Source organism: Rhyacophila brunnea, unplaced genomic scaffold (assembly GCF_057557595.1).
Source record: "Rhyacophila brunnea isolate RB1 unplaced genomic scaffold, BYU_Rbru_1.0 scaffold_21, whole genome shotgun sequence".
In the NCBI taxonomy this organism is placed as follows: Eukaryota; Metazoa; Arthropoda; class Insecta; order Trichoptera; family Rhyacophilidae; genus Rhyacophila; species Rhyacophila brunnea.
In genome coordinates this window covers 21,793,404-21,817,305 of record NW_028232871.1, presented here as the reverse complement: position 1 = coordinate 21,817,305, position 23,902 = coordinate 21,793,404, and the positions used below count along the sequence as shown (strand labels likewise).

General features: G+C 32.3%; 1 protein-coding gene across 1 annotated transcript in view; it reads right to left on the bottom strand.

The window, feature by feature from the left end:
- LOC147070835 (uncharacterized) overlaps positions 1 to 21,936 on the bottom strand; it is a 74,081-nt gene extending 52,145 nt beyond the window's left edge. The window contains exon 1 of the mRNA XM_085949253.1: positions 21,907 to 21,936. Coding sequence (XP_085805379.1) covers positions 21,907 to 21,936 — 30 coding nt within the window. The remainder of the gene's footprint in view (positions 1 to 21,906) is intronic.
- Between the last annotated feature and the right edge of the window lie 1,966 nt (positions 21,937 to 23,902).

The following is a 23,902-nucleotide window of genomic DNA, read 5'->3' as shown; positions in this document are numbered from 1 at the left end:
CTACTTACCCAAATATTTAGTATTTTTTTCATTCCTTGTGTGCAAAAATAACAATACGTATGTAGGTAAATCAAACAATTTGACTAAGCAGGTTGCCATTTTATTTTTCTGCACACAATGATGCCAATATATACAATATAGTATTATTAAGTATATTTTCTATTGTCATTTGTTACCAATTCAACAACACTAAAAAACTATCAAGCCATTTAATACTTAAAGTTTGTGTTACTCCCTCTATTATTAGATAGTTAAATCTTTTTGCAAAGCTTCCATGGTATTTATTTATTGTTATACCCTTCTACTTCAACTAAAATAATTTACTACATAATACCGATTCCATCGTCCTTTACACATAGGTATTTTATAGTATGGAAAGCGAAAGGTTCAAGTTTGTTTTCTATATCAGGGCGTGATTCGTAGCCTTTCACCTATGCCTCATGTTTAAATTATCACCTGACATTGTTGCCCTGTTACCTGTTTCTTTAGGCAATGTGTAATGTTTAGTACAAACCAAGATACAATGTACGTAAACAAATAAATAATTACAAGACAAAAAGAACTTTTTATATACAACGTTTTTAAATTTTCTGTTGAATCATATAAACTTGACTTGACTAGCTTAAATGATCAAAAAAATTTGTACTTGACATGTCATATTGATGTCCATAGTAACGCACGTATATATTAATAATTTAGTTGCTAGGACCCCAGACACCTAGCAACCAATAATAGTGGATTGGATTACGGATTTCTTCCGAAATAACTTTTCATACAAAACAGAATTAACTTAAAATGAATTCAATTCTACTTACAGATAGCTAAAAGTATTTTAAAAATGTATTGGCACCGTGTTCTGATATCTTCTAAAAGTTTCAAATGTCTAGCTAGTCGGGAAGTTAGTTAAAAATCGATTGCAAGATTTGTACTGGATAAACAACCACCGGACAAACAAGAATACGAGCTAAGAAAAACGTGGTAAATACTATTGCTTTTTGTTTTTTTAATGAATCAAAATTAAGGTAATAAAACATTTGGTATATACTGCCCTACTAACAGTGTTTTTGGTTTTAGTGAAATAAGAACCTAAGTTTTAAACTACTTTTTCTCTTATATTATGTAAAATTCAGTAAGCCCAGTAAACACATAAGCATTATGGAAAGTACGTACACATTGTTAAACCATTGATTAAGAATCATAAAAGTTTGTCGCCAATATTAACAACATTTTTGAGATAACGCATGTGGCATAATATATATAGTATATTTCGAATAATTAATAGAATTAAAAATCGATTGCAAGATTTGTACCGGACAAAGAACCACCGGACAAATAAGAATACGAGCTAAGAAAAACGTTGTAAAATTGGATAAAACTCTTTAAAGTTATCGCAAAAAATATCGAGAAATTTAATTGCACGAAAATTACGCCAGTCCAATCAGTAGTGTTCTTCATATTTTCGTGGAGTCTGAAACGCATTCTACAGTTTTTTGCACATATTATTCGGCAAGGACCAGATAATCTGGAGAAACTAATCTAAGAGTTTGTGTAGTTTCCAATAAAAGTGAAGCAGAGGAGGTGCATCAGCGTGCTGGACCAACTAAGTGAAGAAGCTTCCTGGGATCAGCTTACACTCGACTCTGAAAGAAGCAAATAATCGCGTGGAGTGGAGAGTCTTATTTTCTCATATATGTTTCACACATATATTTTTTTCCAACTATCAAAATAGCGAATGAAGATAACCGCTTTGATTAAGTCAGTTTTTGAGTGGTCATGGTGGCTTCGCTGGCAGACTCTATGAGCTTGATCTTGTTACCCGTTCAACATGTCCACGTAGCTGAGAAATATAGGATGCAAACCACATCCTCTGTGAATGTTTTAAAATGTGTATGGAAAGGGAAGAGCTGCTGATGTTGGTTCAACCAGCTGTTGGGCCCACCGAATTGTCCGACCTGATCGCTACAATGGCTAATTTTGTTGAGTTTAGAGATTTAGTGGCCTCATACTGCCAACGTGAAGATCCCTAAACTAAATTGTTCGGCAGTTTTATATTAGCTTTTGTGATTTATTACAAATTTAAATTTTGTCTCTACGCGTTCCACACTCTCATGGACACTCTTAACTTAAATGTAATTTCAGTTAAAGCATACTTGACTGCACGATGACCTCCGTCTTGGATAACTACTCCTGACACATTCCCAGTTTAAAAAATGATGTTTCACACAAACGTAGGGTACCGTGACACGCCTGATTAAGACCGGGTGAGGTGCGGGGTGAATAAAGTTATTTTTTTGTAGAACTTGTCTTTATTTATTTTTATTATCTTATATCTTAATTAAGTGAAAATAATTATTTGATTTCTCAGTGTTACCAATTAACGTTGAATAGAGGGTAAGTACCTAATTGTATTTATAATACCATCTGGTGTTATTTTCAATGGCAGCTTAAATAACAGCTGCATGTATCGGTCAATTGATCTTTAAAATATCGAAAAATACAGTAAGTAAATAAAATAAACAGTCAACGAACTAATTCTGCAACAAAACAGAGAATAAATAAATAAATAGTCAATGAACTTGTACGCGAGTCAAAAGTTCGCGCGCGTGACGTAATACTTGCGTAACTCAACCAATTGCAAAAGCTCTCACATTTAAAACCCTTTCTGTGACCATAATAAAGAAACGGAACAATTGCTTAGCAACCTGCAACTAAATTCTGATAGAAACACTGACCGGTATGTGATCCTTTTTCGTAAATGATTAAGGTATGGTAAAACTTTACCACACTATTATATTACAAACTTACAATATAAACTTTTTTTTTTCGACCATGTCCGATCCTAATAGGATCATATGGGCCTCCACAGAGTAGAGGTTTATATTAGCAGATTTTGTTTTTTACGAGAAATGGATTTCAGCCACTTGCTCAACCTATTAGGTCCATACCCCGACTCACACACAAATTGAAAAACAATATGTGTACTTGCCAGACCCAGGATTCGAACCTGGGACCCACGTAGAGTCCAATGCTTAAGCCGCGCGGCCACCGTGGGCAAACTGGGTAAACTTACTTATAATTAATATATCTCAAACCAAATAGAAGTAAAGGAGCTTTCAAAGAAAAGACGAAGCCCAGGGCAAGTAGTTATATTGAGGCCCTCCCTTCCAGATTAAAATCAAAGAGAATACATATATTATAATCTGGTAGTCTTTGCTCATAATAGTTAATAATATTTATTTGGACAGATACAAAAATTATTTTACTAAAGATTTCACACCAGCAAATTGAGTCATTATATTGGAATATTCAAAAGGGTATGCGAGTTATATTTCGAGTTTTGACTCATTGTTGATTGTAGAAAATTTTAATTCATTCCATTAGGTATACCTACTGAATAATGATCTTTCTCCTTCTTTTCCACTCACAAAAATGGTTTAAAAACTCTTAAAATGAATAAATTATATCTTTAGGAACCACCCGTCTACTTTACATTATAATTTATGTCTGAATATCCTGTAACAAAATCCCAACACTTAGCTTTCTGACGTCCATTCTAAACTAACCATAAAGGCCTGAAGTTTCAGTAATTATTTTCAAATTTTATTTATTTTTACATATTGTAGTTAAAGTCATTAACGTGTTATTTAAATATGGTAATTAAAATGTTAGCAGTGATTGTGTCAATTTAATATGTTCACTACATGACATGTAGAAACAAAGAAATATTATTAAAACAGTATTATATAAACGAAATGGAGCGGTAGTAAGTTATTAAACAGTAGATAAATGTAAAAATAAAAAATATAAATTGGTTACAAGGAAGTACACCGAATGAGCTAAGCAGTCGCTATTTTAAGGATTTATAAAACAATACCCATCTATAATACTCATCTCGCGCAAGTGGAATATGTCAATATCCGAAGTGATTTGGTTGGACAGAGTTATTGACCTCCCAATTGGCATTACCAATGGCCGGTTAGTTCTGCACCATGGTAGAACAAACAACTGATGCTCCCGATTTCTAAGATAGTTTATCAGGGACACACAGGTCAATACTACCAATAATGGAAACGGTATCGTAATATGTGAATTTATGTAATCTAAAATTGGAAGGAGCAAACAAACAAACACACCTTCTTACTATATAATATATCTAGGTATTCGTCTTAAGCGTAAGGTGTTCAACCAATGTGTGCTACTATCGTTCATATATGCGTGTATAACATGGACTCTTAATGTAAGAAAAACCAAAAAATTAGAAAGATGCATGTTGGGTATTACGCGGTAAGATCACAAAAGAAACTAATGGATAAGGAAGCAGACACGAGTACGCGATGTGATAGAGGTTGTTAAACAGATAATATGGCAATGGGCCGGACATGTCGCTCGGCGAGTGGATAACCGATGGATAAATGCCGTCATGCAGTGGTACTCAAGCCCACAGCGATGCCCTAAAACTCGTTGGATAGACGAACTCATCAAGTTCGGTGTATGTACGTGGCACGAGGGGAGTGGATCGACCCCGTCTGATGATGATCAGATATGTTTATATTACTTTTATATACCTACTTGGATGCATAGATTAATATTTGTTAAATGTAATATATGGTCTCCGCTTTTATATAACATAAAATGCGAAAGGTTTTTAGTACCATAAGTAGTTGGGGTAAGTATCTGTTCACAGGGTTAAATTAATACAGTCTCAGAAGACATGGCAATAGCTGATCCAATCGGCGCATAAACCATCACCCTGGCCTGAAGGGTTAACGATGCAATTCCAGAATTCATTTAATATCAGCATTTCGAAAGCTCCCATGCGTTATTCAATAAACATTGCATGATTTCAAAACGTGTATCATTTTAAACTCGATGTAGTTACATACAAATACATTCACCCCACTTTGTTGATTGAATTGGAGTTAATATGGTTTTATATATACTGAAATTTTGAGTAGGAAATTAATCAATGCAATTTCTATAGTTAAGAGTAAAAGATTTTGAAAAATGATTGAGGCCGTATTAAGCACACCACTCACTATCAATGGCTACAAATTTAAAGTCAACTAATTCATATATTTGAGATCACGTATTGCCAAAGATGTTGAATAAAATATAGGAAATTTAAACAAAAAAGGATCCCTTGTTTACTGATTAAGTTAGCGACAAGCAGTGACGTTCCGTGGGCGTAGGCAAGCTACGCCATACTTAGAACGAATACGAATATTACAACCTTTGGCGGGTTTCTAAGATGCCATAAAAAATTCTCGCAACCTATACTATTTTTTCTTTTAATGTCAATAAAATGGTCACAGGGGGCCTCCAAACCTGTCAGCTCCTCAGACCTTCATGTACTTAAGAGATGTTTGAGAGCAGGTTTTGTGGATATGCTTTTATCATCAGTGGATGATGTGTATGTATTTTTTTGTTGGATAAAATAAATAGGTAGATAAGTAACCTAACAAATTTTCATAGAATTTGAATTTAAAAGTGAAAGAGGGCGGTATTTTAAGTCTGCCTAAGGGTGGCACTTCGCCTAGGGATGTCACTGGCTAAAAGTGACTTAGTATTCCTAGTTCATTTGAAGAGAACTTCACACTACTGCTATCACATTTATTTACCAATTTTCAGTGCATATAAAAAGATAATCCGTCGCAATGAGTAGATAAGCAGTCAATAATACTATACTTTGGTATTATTATGTTGTTGAAAAATTTGTATAAAACCTTTCATAACTGAAAGCCAGTAAGTAAATAGTTCCACTAAAATTTCAGATTCACCCAATTAGTTAATTAAGTACATGATTAAATATGAAGACATTGTCAAAATACTAAAAATCATAGGATTGGATAATCTATAAGTAAATTCGATTTAGATTTGACAGTTCGTGCATCTCACATATTATTACCGTTTCAAAGCAGTCATTTGAGTAAGTATACATGTTAACTATATAAATCTGTGGAAAGAGGCTTTCCTCGTTAATTTTATAAAGGCAGCGCAATATATTGAATTGACATAAAATACCGAGAAAGCGTATGTAGGTTATGTAAATAAATACTTTAATCCAGTGTGCGAGCCGTGATTTTATTTTTGGGACAGCCAATATAAAAACAAAATTAAGAACTTACTACCAATTTAACCCCTATCAAAAATAACGATCCTCTCCAACAGACCAAAAGAAAAAATAAGTCAAGAAACCTAAACTGGGGTGGTTAGAGTCTATAGAAAGAAATACAACTGTTTTCAAATCACCATACCTATTATTTTCCCACCAATATCACTCGTAGCTCCACGGTCTTCAAGATACCTCGTCGCAGGACAGATGTTATGTTTCATGATGCTGTGTATCGTGCAATTAGCTTATTTGATGGCACCATAAAGGTTGATTTGTTTTTTATTAACTATATAATGTTTGTGGACGTATTAAATAGGCTAAATTTATAATTGTATAAATTATCATATTTCATTTATATTTACATATGCTGTCTTTTTATTGTTATTTGTAATTAAGATATTTTTATACATTTGTATTTATTAAGTATTATGGCGCATTGGCCAATAGTTGTAATGCCGTAATACTCTTTTTATAAATAAATAAATAAATTTATACTTGAAACAGGAGCTAGCATATAAAATTCATTATTATTATTATTATCTTGATTAAATTCACTGTGACAATTGTTGCAATATAGTTCCGATTCGTTTGGGGGTGGTTTCGTGTCCGGTGTAGTTAAACCTAAACATATATCAATATTTTTTCATGAAATAGTTATTAAGGATTATTATAAATGGATACCTCATTTACAGAATGTTAAATTTGTATAAATTTATTTACAATCTCATATATTTTACTTTCAAGTGAATTTATTCATAATATTAATACTATCGACCGAAGGTACTTGATGGAATTTGAATTTAGAAATAAAATACATGGAATTGAATTATATACATTAGATTTTTAATTTATTCATATTCAGAACGTCTAATAGTCATAGAGCACATCTCCAAGTTCAATGTCATGATAATGAAAAATCATTTCATTAACCCCAGAAAGAGATATTTCTGTTCAATGGTCAGTGATCGCAATCAGTCATTCGGATCAATATAATTTAATAACGAATCAAAATTATTATTATTATTGCTACTCATTATTGCGTCATTGGAAAAAAATCATCAATTTCCTTCATGCTGTGATAACATTACCCAATCAGGCTGCCTCGTTTTAATTAGTGATGATTTTTACGAGACCAATCAACGAGAACGGATTCTTTTGATTCCGATTCACTAACCCTAGTTTGGATTGAGTCATTCGTCATTATCATCTTTAAAGATGATTCTAAATACTTACCTTAATTACTATCATTGAAAAAAAGCTACATGGTTGAAAGGACGCGAGCTATGTTTAAAAATTAATTGAAATGATCTTAGGCTGTACTTTATTCTATGAAAATATTTTAATGGTGGTTTAATTCATGCGATAATAATTGATTTAGATCTTTACAGGGTTTGCAATTATCACAAGCAAAAAAGGTAGGGATCAAAATAATCACAAAATCGTTTTTATTGTATGTCTATTCAAGTGTTTCTTCGGATTTAAAATAAATTGTATTTCATCTAATCGTGTTTAAACATGCTTTGTCATTAATGTAAATTGTGAATATAATCGTCGACTAACAATTATTGTAGAGCTTTACATATAAAAACATGCATTTTTTAAATACAAATCTCACTTCTTTAAAAGCGAATTTGGTTTTATTAGATGAGTATTTTACCGGGCTCTGGATGTTTTTACTGCATGAATGAATTACAATTAACGAATTACACGAATGGTGGGTAAGCATGCAAATTCTCCTCGTTGTGTGAATTAATTTATCTAACAATTCAGAATAACATGTGTTCTTTTGTTTTATTTGAGCCGGTTCCTTGGGGGTGTACCTAGCTTTTAGCCTTAATTATGTTCATCTTTGGTGCTAGTAATTGGGATAACAAGAGTTTAGGCATCTCTATGCGAGTAGATGATGAACGACATTTTACTACACTCTGGACGATACAGTCAAGTTGTGAGAGCAACGTCATGCGCTGTTGACCGCATTGGGTATGGTTGAAGTTTTCTATTCTTTGACATCTCTCAATGCGCCAACGCATAGCAAATTATATTATAGTGGAGGTTGTATCAATAGATTTTCGATTTTATGAGAAATGGATGTTAGCCACTAGCTGTACCTATTATGTAGGTACATAGGTAATTAAGGTCCAAACATATATTAAAAATGAATTTTTGCCGAACCCGGAAGTCGAACCCGGGACCCACGATACTATAAGCCAAACGCGTAATCACTCGGCCACCGTGGGATATATACAAAATTAGAAACTGTAATTTGTAGAAGAAAATATAGTTTTCATTAAAATTGGTTTCGATAAATATAATATTATAAATAAATTCATTCATTTGCAAGCAATTTGGCCATCGTAGGTCAGTGCGTAACACGCTGGCCTTTCATAGAGGGGCTCTGGGTTCGATTTTCGGTGAGGTTACACTATATTTACATAACATGTGATTTTCTCAAAGCCTGGGTGTTTGAGTGTTTCACTTCTACTACTTAGGTGCATAGCTGTTTATCTACTATACTGTCATTGAGCCTTACGGCCTGTTGTAGTGTTAAAAAAGAATATATATTATCATCGTCACCTCAATACTACAACTAGATAACTTGATTTTCACTGTTTTTGAGTTAGCCACTGAATAAGATTCTATATGCCCTTCTCTGCAAAATGATACAACTAGATAAGTCAGAAGTTGATGGGAACTGTATTCATATTGTGTTTGAAAATATTGGATAACTTTCAAACCATAAATGCATTAAATAAATAAAATAATATATCTATATTCTATAATATTGTTTCATATAATTGAACATCATTTAATTGTTCACAATTCGAGTGCTTAAAGTCAGACAACGTTAACTACAAAAAAATTTACATTCACGGCTACATGATAGTCAAACAACGTTTTGTCAATCTTTTCTAATTTCTTATTAAATCGTCAGTAAAGTTTAACGCTAACTACATAAGTTACCCTTGTTTTCATATTTTTTAAAAACTATCCCTAAAAATTTTAACATCATCATAAGCATACACAATAAATTATAAAATATTAACATTAGGTTTTAAATAAACATTTCCCTTGTTGAGTTACAAGAATCTAAAATAACGATTTTTGGCTCTCCTGTAAAATTGCACTTTTGTAGATAGTGTTGTTTCACACTAAGCCCTCGAATTAGACAGGTTCAATTTTCCATTTTTATTTTAAATAATAATTTTAGCCTAGATTTATGATAATCAAGTTTACATTTCATTGTCCCAACAATGACCAAATCAAAGTTATCTAGTTGTAGTATTGAGGTGACGACATGTATAAATATATTATGATGTTTTAGTTGGGTCTGTAATATTAAAACTAGACGACTAATGACTTAGATAACGTAGGTATAATATTGTAAAGTAGAACTGTGTGAATACAACCAATAAATACGTATTCAAATCGAAAAGCGTGATCCGGCACACCATTATTTTACAATAATAAATCGCTAAGGATGCGCCGGATCCGATTCAAAGACTGATTGTGCGAACGGCTGTAGCGTCTGTGACGACCCAATATTCGAACAGTAACATCCTCGGATCAACCCATGTAATACGTAAGCATGCACTGCAGTGGTGTACATTGCATTTTTGTGCGAAAGGAAATGAGAGACATATCTAAAATCACTACTTTTCACGAGAGTTAAACGTTTTGAACAAACTTGCGTTTGAATTTATCTATTGAATTCAAAGATATTGAAAAATACCTTCTTCTTAGAGATGGAACTCAAAAATAGTGAAGTAAAAATAACCTATTGTCTACAAGGCTACAAATTTTAATGAGCAGTGAGCTTACATAGCTTAAAATATAGATCCCGGCCTTTTTTAAATATGGTTTTCTCTCTAATATTGCAGTATCTTAGTTTCCAGTCACCCATACAACAGTGGTACCAATATCAGTATATTCGATGACAAATCATATTTTCTTACCAAAATTGGTAGCTCTAAACTGAACTGAATAAGCAGCAATAATAAGCCAAGACGTCAAAAGTTAAAGATAGGCGAACCGATTTTTAATTTAGAATATGTGACAGATGTTGAGAAATACTCTTGCCTTTATAATTACAGGCTGCCAGAATATTCCCGTAAATATATTACGGAAAAACTTAGAATGAAGTAGGAAAGACATTGGGTTTGACAGTTTGAGGTTATACGATTCGGTTTCAGTAGCGCCGTGTGCGAAGCATCAGTAATTGGCCAGTTTATGAGTTCCATCAGCAACCAGTTTGTCGGATTTTAGTTTCTCCATGAGCAAAGGCCCTTAGATTGTGAAAAATACACATCCTTTTAAGATTAAGTAAACGTCTCACGGAAAACCACCCCTAGTTGAAAAAATGATAATTTAATTTTTTAATATACATTTTAATTGTAATATTTCAATGAGATATGCAATCCATAATAATTGATCATATTGTACGACAACATCTTCTTGGCTACACTTCTAGGCGCTGTTGTCTACTAAATGGGAGGAGCTTGTTAGTTTATAATGGAAGTGCGATTAAAAATGGGCGGAGCATGTTGGTTCACAGTTTTAACACGTAGCCAAAAAGATGTTGTCGTAATAAAGACTCTAGAACAGATCGCATTACATAAAAAATAGCAGGCAAATACTTTTCAAGAATAAGCATTATGTTTAATGTAAATATATAATTGCATAGGTCGGTCCTTAGGCTTTATTCGTCATATATAATATTATCGCACTAACCTTATCAGGCGGCGGGGGATGCCACGCCGCGAACCATTAATTTTGATCGATTTACAATGCTTGAGATCACTGTAGCGAGAGAATGCCTGATCTGATCGGAGCAATTCTGTTGTCGATTTATGCGTAAAGAGCCAGAATAATTAATACATTAACAAAAAGTTTCATTTCTATCCTCAAAAAATGACTTCACCAAATAAGAAATAAAAATATGATCGAGCTAGTAGTAGTAATTATTCTGATAGACAGTGTCGAAATTGGTGGGCTGAAATGAATGACGTAAGTAATTGAAAAAAGTGATAAAGCTATAGTTGTGCTATGTTCTATGAGTGGTATCTAGAACATCATCATTTTTAGTAGTATTCTTAAAAACTATTTTCCCCCATGAAAAACCGCTCGGCACGCCAGACAGCCGAAAAATAATATTTGGGAAATTTTGGCACGCGTACGTAAAAAGGTTCGCCAACCCTGCTCTAGAAGGATCTATTTCCAATAATCACGTCCTCCGGTTGGGCGTTGGGGTAAATTGCACTCTGCATTGTAAAAATTGTAATGTTAATAAAACGAATTGTTGCAAATCCCATCCCATAAAGGAGAGTGATCACGTGCGGTGAAAATATGAAGTCGTGCGCACTTGCAAATGGAAATGACTGAAAAGGGGGCGGGATTTATTAGATCTCCCGCTCTCCCTCACCATCTAAATGAGATGATCCGTACGCTTGTTCCGAAATGCCGACAGAAATTTTAATATGTTTTTGGTACGATTACCACTGTGATATTTTTGAAAATGCGCTTCTTGAAACGGCAATAAAAATCAGGAAGTGTATTATTACTGATCAATTTCTAAGAATTATACAATTTTCGACCTTAAAATCAAAATGGAGATTTTATGGTATTTTCAGAGTATAAGCCAGGACATTCCTTAAACGTTGTAGATAATCTATTTATATAATTTTGAAGCCTTATTATCCTTTATATTTATTTTAAACATTTGATGACTGCATAAAGTATTTTTATTACATAAAATAGTATTCTTTTAAACCTTTCGCTCTAATGTTTTAGAATATAGTCATATTTCAGTACATCCATGTGCAGTGGTGTTAAGATATTTTAGATTTATTAATTTTTAAACGCATTTATAAAACCATTAGTAAAATTGTTGTTAACATTATTATAGTGAAATATTTACGAAATAGTTGCTCTAAATAATTAAGGTATTTGGTGGATTATTATTGGTGGAGAATGAAAGGTAGACAGGTGACATGATAAATATGTAAATAGTAGTCATATCAGTTTTCACATCACCACCATACATATTAAGTGTAAAAACAGGTTTTGGACATGTAACTACTTTCAATGAAAGGATACAAGCATCCTAACATTTTTAATTAATTGAGACAGCATTTGCTTGGTTGAATTCCATTTTATAAAATGATAGTATAAATTATATTAAATTCTACATGATGTTTTCTTAAGTCGATAGCTGTTTCGGTTGTCTTGATAATAGTGTTACTTTTTTATTTGTTTAAATTATTGGAAAAAAGAGTATTATGGCATTTATGGGTCATAATCAAAATAGCTATCGAATTAAACAACAATTTTTTTTTTCCCGACCATGTCCAATCCTAATAAGATTATATGGGCCTCCACGGAGTGGATGTTTGTATTAACAGATTTTATTTTTACGAGAAATGGATGTCGGCCACTTGCTCAACCTATTAGGTCCATACTCTGACTCATACACAAATTGAAAAACAATATGTGTATTTGCCAGACCAAGGATTTGGACCCAGGAATCCCAGGACCCAGGAATCCCAGGACCTACGACTCTGTAGGCCGATGCTTAAGCCGCGCGCCCACCAACAACACTATGTAGAATTTAAATTAATTTATAGGTAATTATAATCATTTTGCGTCCTAACGTTAGATTATATCCATAGACCTAGTGCATAAAATGTTGTTATTATTTTTATAGCAAAGTATCCAATTAGAATGGTTTGACCTGATACAGTAAGTGTAAATGGACATAAAAAATACGTCAATATTTTTTCTTGAAAGCATAATACATTAGCATTTCAAACATTGCCTCATTTACAGAATATTGTATATTATATAACTTAGAAGTTGATTTAATGAATTTGGTCAATAGCGCACTTATATTCGTTTAATATTCAGCACCCCAATTATCGAATGTTAGTTATTCCTTTACATCATTGAGTTCGTGCCCTAGATATAAACTGAATAGGTTTGCTGAATCAGAGAATGAATTTACAAATGTATTTATTTAACTGTGATATAGGACTACAATAGTTCTAAAATTACATTTTGTCTAAGGTTCAAGATAACAAAAAAATAGACATCGAAAATAAAACTAGAACTTTTATCATAATATGCATTGATGTCACTAATAACAGGTACGATTATATCGCGATGACTAGAAAGTGTATTGTGTCAAATGAAACGATTGATAAAAATGTTCAACTTTTAGGAAAAGGTTTATTTCTATAATACTATATCGAATATAATTCATAAACCACTTATGGCACATAAATTATGATATAGGTATATTATATTATACGTGTTATTGAAATAATTATAAAAAGGTTATGTAAATAATGTTTATCTAATACACGTTTTTAAATTAGTTTACAAAAGATGATCAAGTATACCTTTATTATATATTATAAAACTGTTCCATATTTAAATTAAATCCATAAACGCTCAATATAATACAATAATAATATGTTCACAAAATTATAATATTATTGTTTGTACAATACGTATTCGGTATCGGTCAAAGACAATAATACCATTGCTTCCAAATTCGAATCATAATACTCAACTGATCGAAAGGGCGAACTTCTCACGGTAAAACATTTCAAAGATGAATTTTATGGCTATCACGTATTCGAATATTATTAGCAAGGATCGCCAACATGAACTCTGTGGAGCGAAATAGATAGGTAGTTAGTTTACTTAAATTAAAAAGATGATTATGACAATAATTGATTCGCGGAATTTTATTGGATTTCTGAGATTTATTAAAGAATAAATAAAATAAAGTAATGACAGCTATTACTTACCGACATACGATTATTTTTAATTTGTAACGGAGAATGAATATTAAATTGGTTTTGTTTTAATAAAATGAATGTCATATAAAACTATTAGGTTAATTTACAATATTTAATAATTGAAGTTTAGAGCATATTACAGTATATCTGAATATGAATCTGTGGTGGTCCATACAATAAGAAGCAAAAAAATACTTTTTTATGTTATATTCTGTAGGACGAGATTATGAGAATATAGGCGGAGGCTTATTATCAAGTAGAGTGTAAATATCTTGGGGGAGAAAAACTAGAGGGAGGTGGCTTTGGACAGACTTCGCTAGAGGCAGATTCTGCATAAAGCCCAGACCTACATAGAGTTAGGAAGAAGATGAATGCGAAATCGAATAAAAATAATAACACCTGGGATGAAAATCGCAGGTGTTGCGATCTTAAGGCTTTGAATCATAATGTTTGTTTTTTAACAAATCTCAATCAATTTTAACAAAAAAAAAACAAAAACATTTTAACAAAATCGGATATAATCAAGAGGAGAAGAATTGTTATATGACAAAAATATTATATATAAAAATACTCATTATGAAAAATCATATAACAATTCTTCTCCTCTTGATTATATCCGATTTTAATATGATCATATGGGCCTCCACAGAGTGTAACAGTTTTATGTTTTTACAAGAAATGGATGTTAGTAACTTGCTCAACCTATTAGGTCCATACTCTGACTCCAAACACAAATTGAAAAAAAATATGAATATTTGCCAGGCCCAGAATTCAAACCTGGGATTAATGACATTATAAACCAACGCATAAACCACTCGGCCATCGTGGGAATATAATATTACATTTTATTAGTAATTAATATTGTAGCCGCGTAAACAGAAAAATTGTATGCAGGAGTGCATTTCGAAAAAAAAACATAATATAATATATTGTTATTTTACAGCCGTATAATGGGGGGTGACAAAATCTAACCGGTGCTACTGACATCTGGGTACATTCACCATCTCCAAATCCATAAAAATCTTTTAATACAAACCTCCACTCTGTAGAGTCCCATAACTCCCATATAATCGTATTAGGATCAGACATGATCACATATGTATACATAATATATAAGTACATAGTATATTATATTATTTTTAATACTACGACAGATGGTGAGGCCCAATAAAAGTAGCGTAGTGAAACAGTAGAGTAGATAGTAATAGAAGTGAAGTAATCACAAACACCCAGGCTTTGAGATAATCGCATGAATATATTATATTATTATTATGACATCATCAGGAATCAAACCAGGAGCCTGCGAATGGGTCTGTTGTTATAAATCGCCTCGCCCTAGCAAACTACCAATATTCATAACAGTATCATGTAGGTATTATGAATGCTAAGGTCGTATGCAACTATTTTCATATATAAAAAACTGAGTTTTCCAGTGAAAGAGGCAATCATTATTAGGCATATGTCGTTTATTCCGCACCGTTCGTCGGTCAAACGTTTAAAGCAGGAAACAATTTGTATATAGCCGAATCACACCAACAATTTAAAAGCACTTAGCGTTTTTTTGCGCCGCAATGAGCAGTGTATGACAACGGTAATAACATAGCGGACATGCCCCGTCTTCTCTAAATGACAACAAAAATCATCTTACTGAAATTAATTATTTGGACAATGGTAATACTTAACGTTTCAGGGTCATCATAATGCGAAACGGTTCTTACAACGACTCACCGAGAGAGATGGATTACGTACATACTTATGTTCAATTGGTAAATAATTATATGCAGCGTGTTACGGTCATTAGTGTTTTATATTTTTCAAAGTCAAGGCTACTCCTTACCGCCCGATTACAGTGATTCCCAACCTTTTTTTGTTTGCGGAATCCTTGAAATTATTTTTAAAATCTCCGTGAACCCCTATCTGACTGGCACGTGTACAGAAAGGTAAACTACAGCAGGTAACATACATTGACAACATGTTAACTTGAACCAGACTATATTTTATATGTAAATTTACTCTTCTATTATGATTTCTATTTAAAATGTTGTTATATACACTCATAAACCTTGACCATTCTTTAGAGACGAAGACAAAAAATAGCATCTCCATATATTCTTCTCTAACAATTGGATGATTCACATCCTTTCCTTAATTTACCGCCACCTTATAGATCTACCATCATAAATTGGCATTTCAGCGAGGGCGCTAGTATGACATTGAGAATTTTACCATAACTAACAAAAAATGGTAATTTATAATTTTTATTGGTAGTAGATTTCTGTACAAATATTATGCAATTCATAATTCGAGAAACATGTTGTAAAATTAAATGACAGTTGTAACAAATTTATCCTCGATAGACAATTTTAGTTTCAAATTCGACCGGCTGCCAACTTACGATGGTAGATCTTTAGAATGTGCCACCCCAAAGCTACGCATGCTATGCCTATCTGCAGAGGTCGTCACTGTCAGTAGTATTTTTAAAAGAAAAAAGATATTATTATCTACACTTTGGGTAGGTACCTACATACACGAATTGTCATAAATATTTCAGTAATGTGTTAAAAATGTAAGACTCCCTTTTGACTAAACTTTTTAGGTTTTTTTAAGAATTTTCGCAGATTCATATAATTAATGAAGACCCTTTTAATCAAGTTTTTTCTTCTGCAATGTTTGATGAACGATTGTATATTATAATAACTTCCCGGACAATATCCATGGTTTCAAAATTTTCCCGAATAAAAACTCTAATATTTATTTAACAAAATTAATGTATTAAAATGTCTTTGATAAAATAAAACATCATTTGACACGGACAAAATATGAATACAAATTTCAAATTACACTAACATAATACTTTAGAGATAGACAGAGGGAGAAAAATTCCCTACCTACGAAAAATATTGAGATATTCAACAGAAAATTTGATTCTAGTCGGTTATGTGGAATACAGTGGCAAACACATTTTGAAAATACCCTATATACTGGATTATTTGTTAGTTTGGGCTAGTTTAGGTTAGGTTAACTTAGCAAAGAACCCAGTATATCGGCTATTTTCAAAATGTGTTTGCCGCTGTATTCCACATAACCAACTTGTACAGAAAATTTCTTTATTTTGATATTATTATTTAAAGTTATATAAGTACTAGTAGCTACTTACCCAAAATGATGTAATTTATTTTTCACTTATGTATTAATTATTTTTGACATATTCAATTTAATCTACCGACAACACAATATGAGGCTAAATCGTTTACGTTTTTTTATACATGAGGTTAATATCCGGGGTGCTTTTGTCCAGAGGGTAGTTATCCTACAGTCACAAAAGTCACACATAGCAGACGGTGATGCGTTATATTATATTTAATTTTTTTGTGAATCACGTTTTGTACTTTAAAAATTTATAATATAATAAATAAATAAAGAAAATATTACGAACTTTTGATCTAAATATCGACGATACATTGTATAAAAATTTTTCAGGCTTATTAATGTACGATGTATGTAAAATTCAAAATATTTGCTAATAGTTCTAGAATTAGTACATTATCATTTTATCTACTTTTCTGTATTATATAAAACGTCTTTATTTTATTCGACATTAATAATTAAAATTTCCTAGGTCTCAATAACCTATGAAAAAATTAAAAAAAAACTTGACAATATATTATTTCACTTTCCGGGTGAGTAAATTTCCGTTAAATTATTTATAAATATAAAGTCACAATTTTATCAAGCTCTATCGATTAATATTATTTTATTCACTGTTATGCGCGAATTGAAAAACTATCAAAAATTCGGATTTGAGTTCAATACTCAGAAAATGATTTTTAATCTTTATCGAATAATTGATAATAGTTTGTTATAACGCGACAATGTAACGTGAAACTACGCTGTTTGTATTTTAATATGTAATGTTTCAACGGAATGTCGATTACCGTGTAACTTAGCTATGTAATTTAACAGTTTTTTTTTATGATGTGTGACATTATGTGACATCTTTCCAATATCACGCACGCTTTTTATCGTAATTTTAAATAGGTGAGTATGTTAAAAGTTTACTATACCAAAAAATGCTTGTTTTACTATTGTTTTGTATAACTGTTTACTTTTTACAATTACAATTCATTAATCGCTTTGAATTTAAGCTATTGGACGCACATACATATCATTCACACTAATAACATAAATACAATAAAATATTTAAAATTAAGATTTTATAACTGCAGCATCTCCAATCTATAATATGTATAAAAAAACCATGTCCGATCCTAATAAGATCAGCTGTTTCGGTTGTCTTGATAATAGTGTTAATTTTTTATTTGTTTTAATTAGAAAAAAAGAATATTATGGCATTTATGGGTCATAATCAAAATAGCTATCGAATTAAACAACAATATTTTTTTTCCGAACATGTCGGATCCTAATAAGATCATATTATGGGCCTTCACGGAGTGGATTTTTGTATTAACAGATTTTGTTTTTACGAGAAATGGATGTCAGCCACTTGCTCAACCTATTAGGTCAATACTCTGACTCATTCACAAATTGAATAACAATATGTGTACTTGCACGATTCAGGATTCGAACCTGGGACCCACGACACTATAGACCAGCGCTTAAGCCGCGCGGCCATCATGGGTATAATATCAATGGTAAATTTTTAAATTGATGAATGCAGACATAACTGAGCACACACGTTTCATTCATGTATTTTAGTACACGCATCTATCGGATTAACGCTATTGTAGTTTACAATTCAGCCACCCTACCTAATTACAACGAAAACGATAGCTAATAGTCATGCGCCTCAAGCAGTTATCATATTTCTAACCTATTGATATTTAATTTTTAAAATTATATTCAGTGATACTTAGTATTCGACATACGAACTTACAATAGGATACTTTTAAAATTAAAATACACGTTTCCAGAACGTATTTAAATAAAATACCTACTTTGAATTAACAAAAGAGACAAGACGTTAACATTCGTAAACTAAGTAAAGTGTATCACTTGATAATCGTCAAGTTTCAAAAAATGTTTAGTGCACGTGTTTTGCTCATTTATTATTTAGTAATAAGCTAACTGTATAAATTTAATTATGCTGTATTATCACTAAGTAAATGCTGGATATCTATAAAATATCACGTTTAAAAAGTAGCATGATAATAATATTATTATAAATTATCAATTTTTCCATTGAAAAGGAAGAGCAAGGTAGGTACCCATGTCTAATGCAATTCAGGCGCCGTTCATCGCCGCTGACTTTTCGATCATCGCTATCGACCATGGCAGGTGTTTGCGAAGAACTGAGATTATGAAGATGGCGACGCACCAGTTCGGAACGACCTCCCGTTATCCAGCTCTTCGGGTTTCTGCAAGTGTGATTCCTCTAACCATTTAAAACTGCTACACTGCAGTTGCATTGTGACGTTTTGTAAATTCAATGGCAATATGCATGCAATTATAATGGCACTATTTCTAGACCTGAGGGGTAAAGGGGAAAATAACGACATTCTGTCATTTTAAAAAGTATGCGCTTAACCTTACCACTGCCAGCCAATTTTTACTAGGTGGATACTTTGTAGACCAGCTATTTTTAGAATAAAATAAATCCCTTAAAAATATGAAATGGGATTAATATTTGTGAAAATTTACCAAATTTATTTTCACACTAAAATGATAAATATTGCTTAGAAAATATACACAAACAGCTGTTTATTCAAAAGTTTTGACGTTTACAGGAATGCATGAGTTAACTCGCCCTTGACCTGACGCGACATACATGCTTTGACGAGTTAACTCGGCTCTGGCAGTGGTCAGGTCAGAATATCGTCTCTATAGACGGTACGGAATAAAAAAATATAACTCACTGTGTTTGCGGTGCTAACCTCGTACTTATCTAGCTACATTCCTCATACCCATATACTCCTCAATTTTATTCCAGCAATAAACAAACACACGTTGAAAAACAACACGGAAATTTTCCTATCTCGGGAGCCACGATAGTATACGCCGACACCACGTATTTATACCAGTAAATGGTATGGGGGGTTCCATTTCGAAAAAAAATATCCATAATAATTTATTTTTTAAGGCGGCGGGAGGGGGTTGGGGTTAACAAAATCTCGCAGGTGTCACTGACTTCCACATTTACCCCTCCTAGGACTTATAGCTTTTCGTCGCTTAAATCACGGACCTTTTGATCGTTTAAGCTAGTCAAGTCAAGTTTATATTATGGTTCAACAGAATTTAAAAACGTTGTATATAAAAGGTTCTTTTTATCTTGTAATTATTTCTTTATTAATGCCTTTAGAATCACTTGGTATATATACCTAACTCAAAAATGACAAAATTGCAAAATATGATTTATGACTCTAGGTGACTAAAATACTCCATACTATCCCATAATAGAACCGAATACCACTCTCACAAGTTTATTGCCATCTTTGTATCTGTTATTTTGTTCCATACACTGACCACCGGATTACTTCATCGCATATATTAATATTAAATAGTGGTTATTCACTTTTGTTTTCGTTCATATCGCGTACACTGGAGAACCTTTGTTACGATTCAATTAGGTAGGTATATGGACTGAATTGATAATGGGTGAAAAGTAGGTTAAAACAAAAAAGTTACGTATGGTTCGTTTTTAACGTTGTTTATTTCCATTAATTGGAACAATTTTCAGATGCAGAATAATAATTGGTACAATGTTTCTTTTCATTTTTTTGTAAATAGACGGATTAGAGACAGTGAAGTTTTTTTGGACACAGCATTACATACAAAATCTCAATATTTAATTAGATACGTCAGCACAGTGATTCCCGTTTTTTTTATGTTGCGGAACATTTAAGACCTCAGAGCAAAAATACCATAGAAGCGGGGTATTGTCCGGCTATATGAAACCGTTTTCTTTGTGTACGACGCACAGTATTTTACAACGTTTTTCTTAGCTCGTATTCTTATTTGTCCGGTGGTTCTTTGTCCGGTACAAATCTTGCAATCGATTTTTAACTAACTTCCCGACTAGCTGGACATTTGAATCTTTTAGAATATATCAGAACACGATGCCAATGCATTTTTTAATACTTTTAAACATCTTTAAGTAGAATTGAATTCATTTTCAGTTAATTCTGTTTTGGATGAAAAGTTATTTCGACACCATTATTAGTTTCTAGGAGTCTGGGGTCCTAGCAACTAAATTATTAATATATGCGTCGCTAGATTTCAAAATCAGCCAAGTCCATAATAGGTGAATAGGAGAAAAACATCTTTTTGTTTTCTCAAATACACAGTCACAAAGGTGAAAGTTTATATTATTTCGAATATAGAATATTTAAAATTGATAATTTCCACATTTTGATAATGCAGAAATGTTAGAAAGCAGTATTTCTTCAGCAATTCACAAAAAAGTCAAAAATACCTAAAGGTGGACTTGGCTGACTTCGAAATGTAACGACACATATACGTGCGTTACTATGGAAATCAATATGACATTTCAGTATTATTTCTATCAAGTACAAATTTTTTTGATCGTTTAAGTTAGTGTAGTCAAGTTTATATGATTCAACAGAAAATTTAAAAACGTTGTATATAAAAAGTTCTTTTTATCCTGTAATTATTAATATTATTAACTTACTTATGAAACATTATACCATCATCTTGCTTCTCAGTAAGACTAACACATTTAAACACAATACCATTTTTCCAATAAATTAACTAAACATATTTACTACTAACTTTATATTTTGCACAAAAACTGTATATTTAAGCAACACGAACTCGTATAATTTACTCTAAGCACACCCGTCAAACTAATATCTACCGGCTTCACGTTTAAAAACTTAATTCTTTTATTCACATGTCTTCTATCTGACTATAACAGTTTAAGGGGTATTGTAGAATACTTCCTCACTCGAACTTATGACTAGTTTTTGTTCAGGACTCATATTATTGTATCTTGGGGTAAATTATTCACACTTAACGCACCTGCGGTGGTCTGGATACTGGAGCGGCCATATTAGAAACCGTAGGTCACGGGTTCGATCCCGTGGCTGAGAAAAATACATGTAAGTATGTATGTTGTTTTTTAATGTAGGTATATTTTTGATCCAGAGCAAGAACCCAATGTAAACTCCACTCTTTGGAGCTTCATATGCTCCGGTTGAGAGCGAACACGTTAAGAGATATACCTAGGTAAAGTTACACCCTTCAGCAAACCCGAAATTTTGTATGTCACGAAGAGAAAATGTTTAAAATTATTGGAGATCTAATACTTTTGATATTTGACATTTTTGATATTGAGATAATCATTTTTGGAGATCTAACGGTAAATTTTGGCTTGGTCTGTCAAGAGAAGGGCAAACAGGTAGTTTGGGGACGTTCAGAAACCTCATGTTCGTTTGCGAAATATTTATTTTATAATATTTATCGGGGGTTGCAAACTTGCGGGGCATATAGTGATTTTACGGGACGGTAGTCGTTGTTTTATGTAAGTTCCTGGTATGGGGTTGGCGACGTCTCTTCGCAAGGGGTTGTATTTGGTATCATTACCTACACATACATAAAAAAATCATAACCTGACGTTGTTTTTTGACGATTTTTTAATATTTATATGTAGTAGGTACTTACACACAGCGCATATAGATTTTAAAAAAATGCGATTACACGTCTTAAGGCTATATGGAAGCATCTAGAAATCTCAATTGCCACGAAAATGATGCTTCTGCAAATATTAGTGTTCTCCATATCTGAGTCACGGACCCCAGGGGCAACAAATTGGAAGGCAACCGATGCTTTTGAAATGTGGTCCGAATGCTTCAGATCACTTCTCTGACAGAGTACAAGAAAAACCAGAAAATCATCCAGAGAATCCAGATAAAGAAATGGTTCTCGATAAAATATCTGAGACACATTATGTTGTTTTTTTGGATATATTATTCAACGCGGACCAGATAACCTGTGGAGACTGGAGAGCTTACTGAGGGCAGCGTTCACTTTGTCCTGAGAGATGCATATGACCGAGAGAGGTGGAGAGTCTTGTTCGCTCAGAGTGGTCACGATCCTCAGCCGGCCATTAGGGAATGGCGGAGAAGAGAGAAACAGTAAATATTTAAATGTAAATCCTAACCTAAGATTCTCCAATGCCCTCCAATTATTTACTGATAAATTTAGTACAGTAGAAAGTTATTCCAGCTTTTTTCAGTTGTATATTTGCCACATTACGTGTACAGTGTATAAAGATGCCGTAAAGCAAAACCAAGGTTGCTAAAAAATATTCAAATGGAATAATTTAAAAGTTAAATCAATTAGTATATTATGTATTTTACCTGGTCAGTAAGATTGTAATTACAAACCCCAGTAACACTAGTTTAACATGATATATAATATATGTGCCACTTTTTATTTATACGATAGTATATAAAGTGAAATAATTTAGGTAATCATATGTTTGATACTATTTGAAACGTTTAAATTACTGTGTTTGGGTGTTGGAGAGTTTTTCAGTACAGAAAAAATTGTCAACTAAACATGCAAACTGTCACTTAAAGAAAGTTGTATTCGTATGTGTAACGTATAAAAAACGTATCGGTATTTGTCCCAGATACCATAATAATTTTGGAGCAAAGAAACTTAATTTAATGAATGAAAATCTATCATAATATCAGTGATTACTTTACAGTCATTCAATTTACACTATTTTCATACAATATATCCACTAAATACATAACTTTTCGTGTGAGAAAAAATGACACGGATTTTAAGCCACGAAAAAATAACAGGGTTTCAATGATTATATTATTGTGTTTGTTCCCATTTTATCACGATTTTCAAGATATAGATAAAATCGTGTATTTTAAATAATCAAATATAAAAGATTTTGAAGAAATCCTTCTTTAATATTGGGTTATATCGAACGTAAATAAATTAAAGTAAATATAGAATATGTACTGTTTCTAAGGCTAATAATTAAATTAACTGGCAA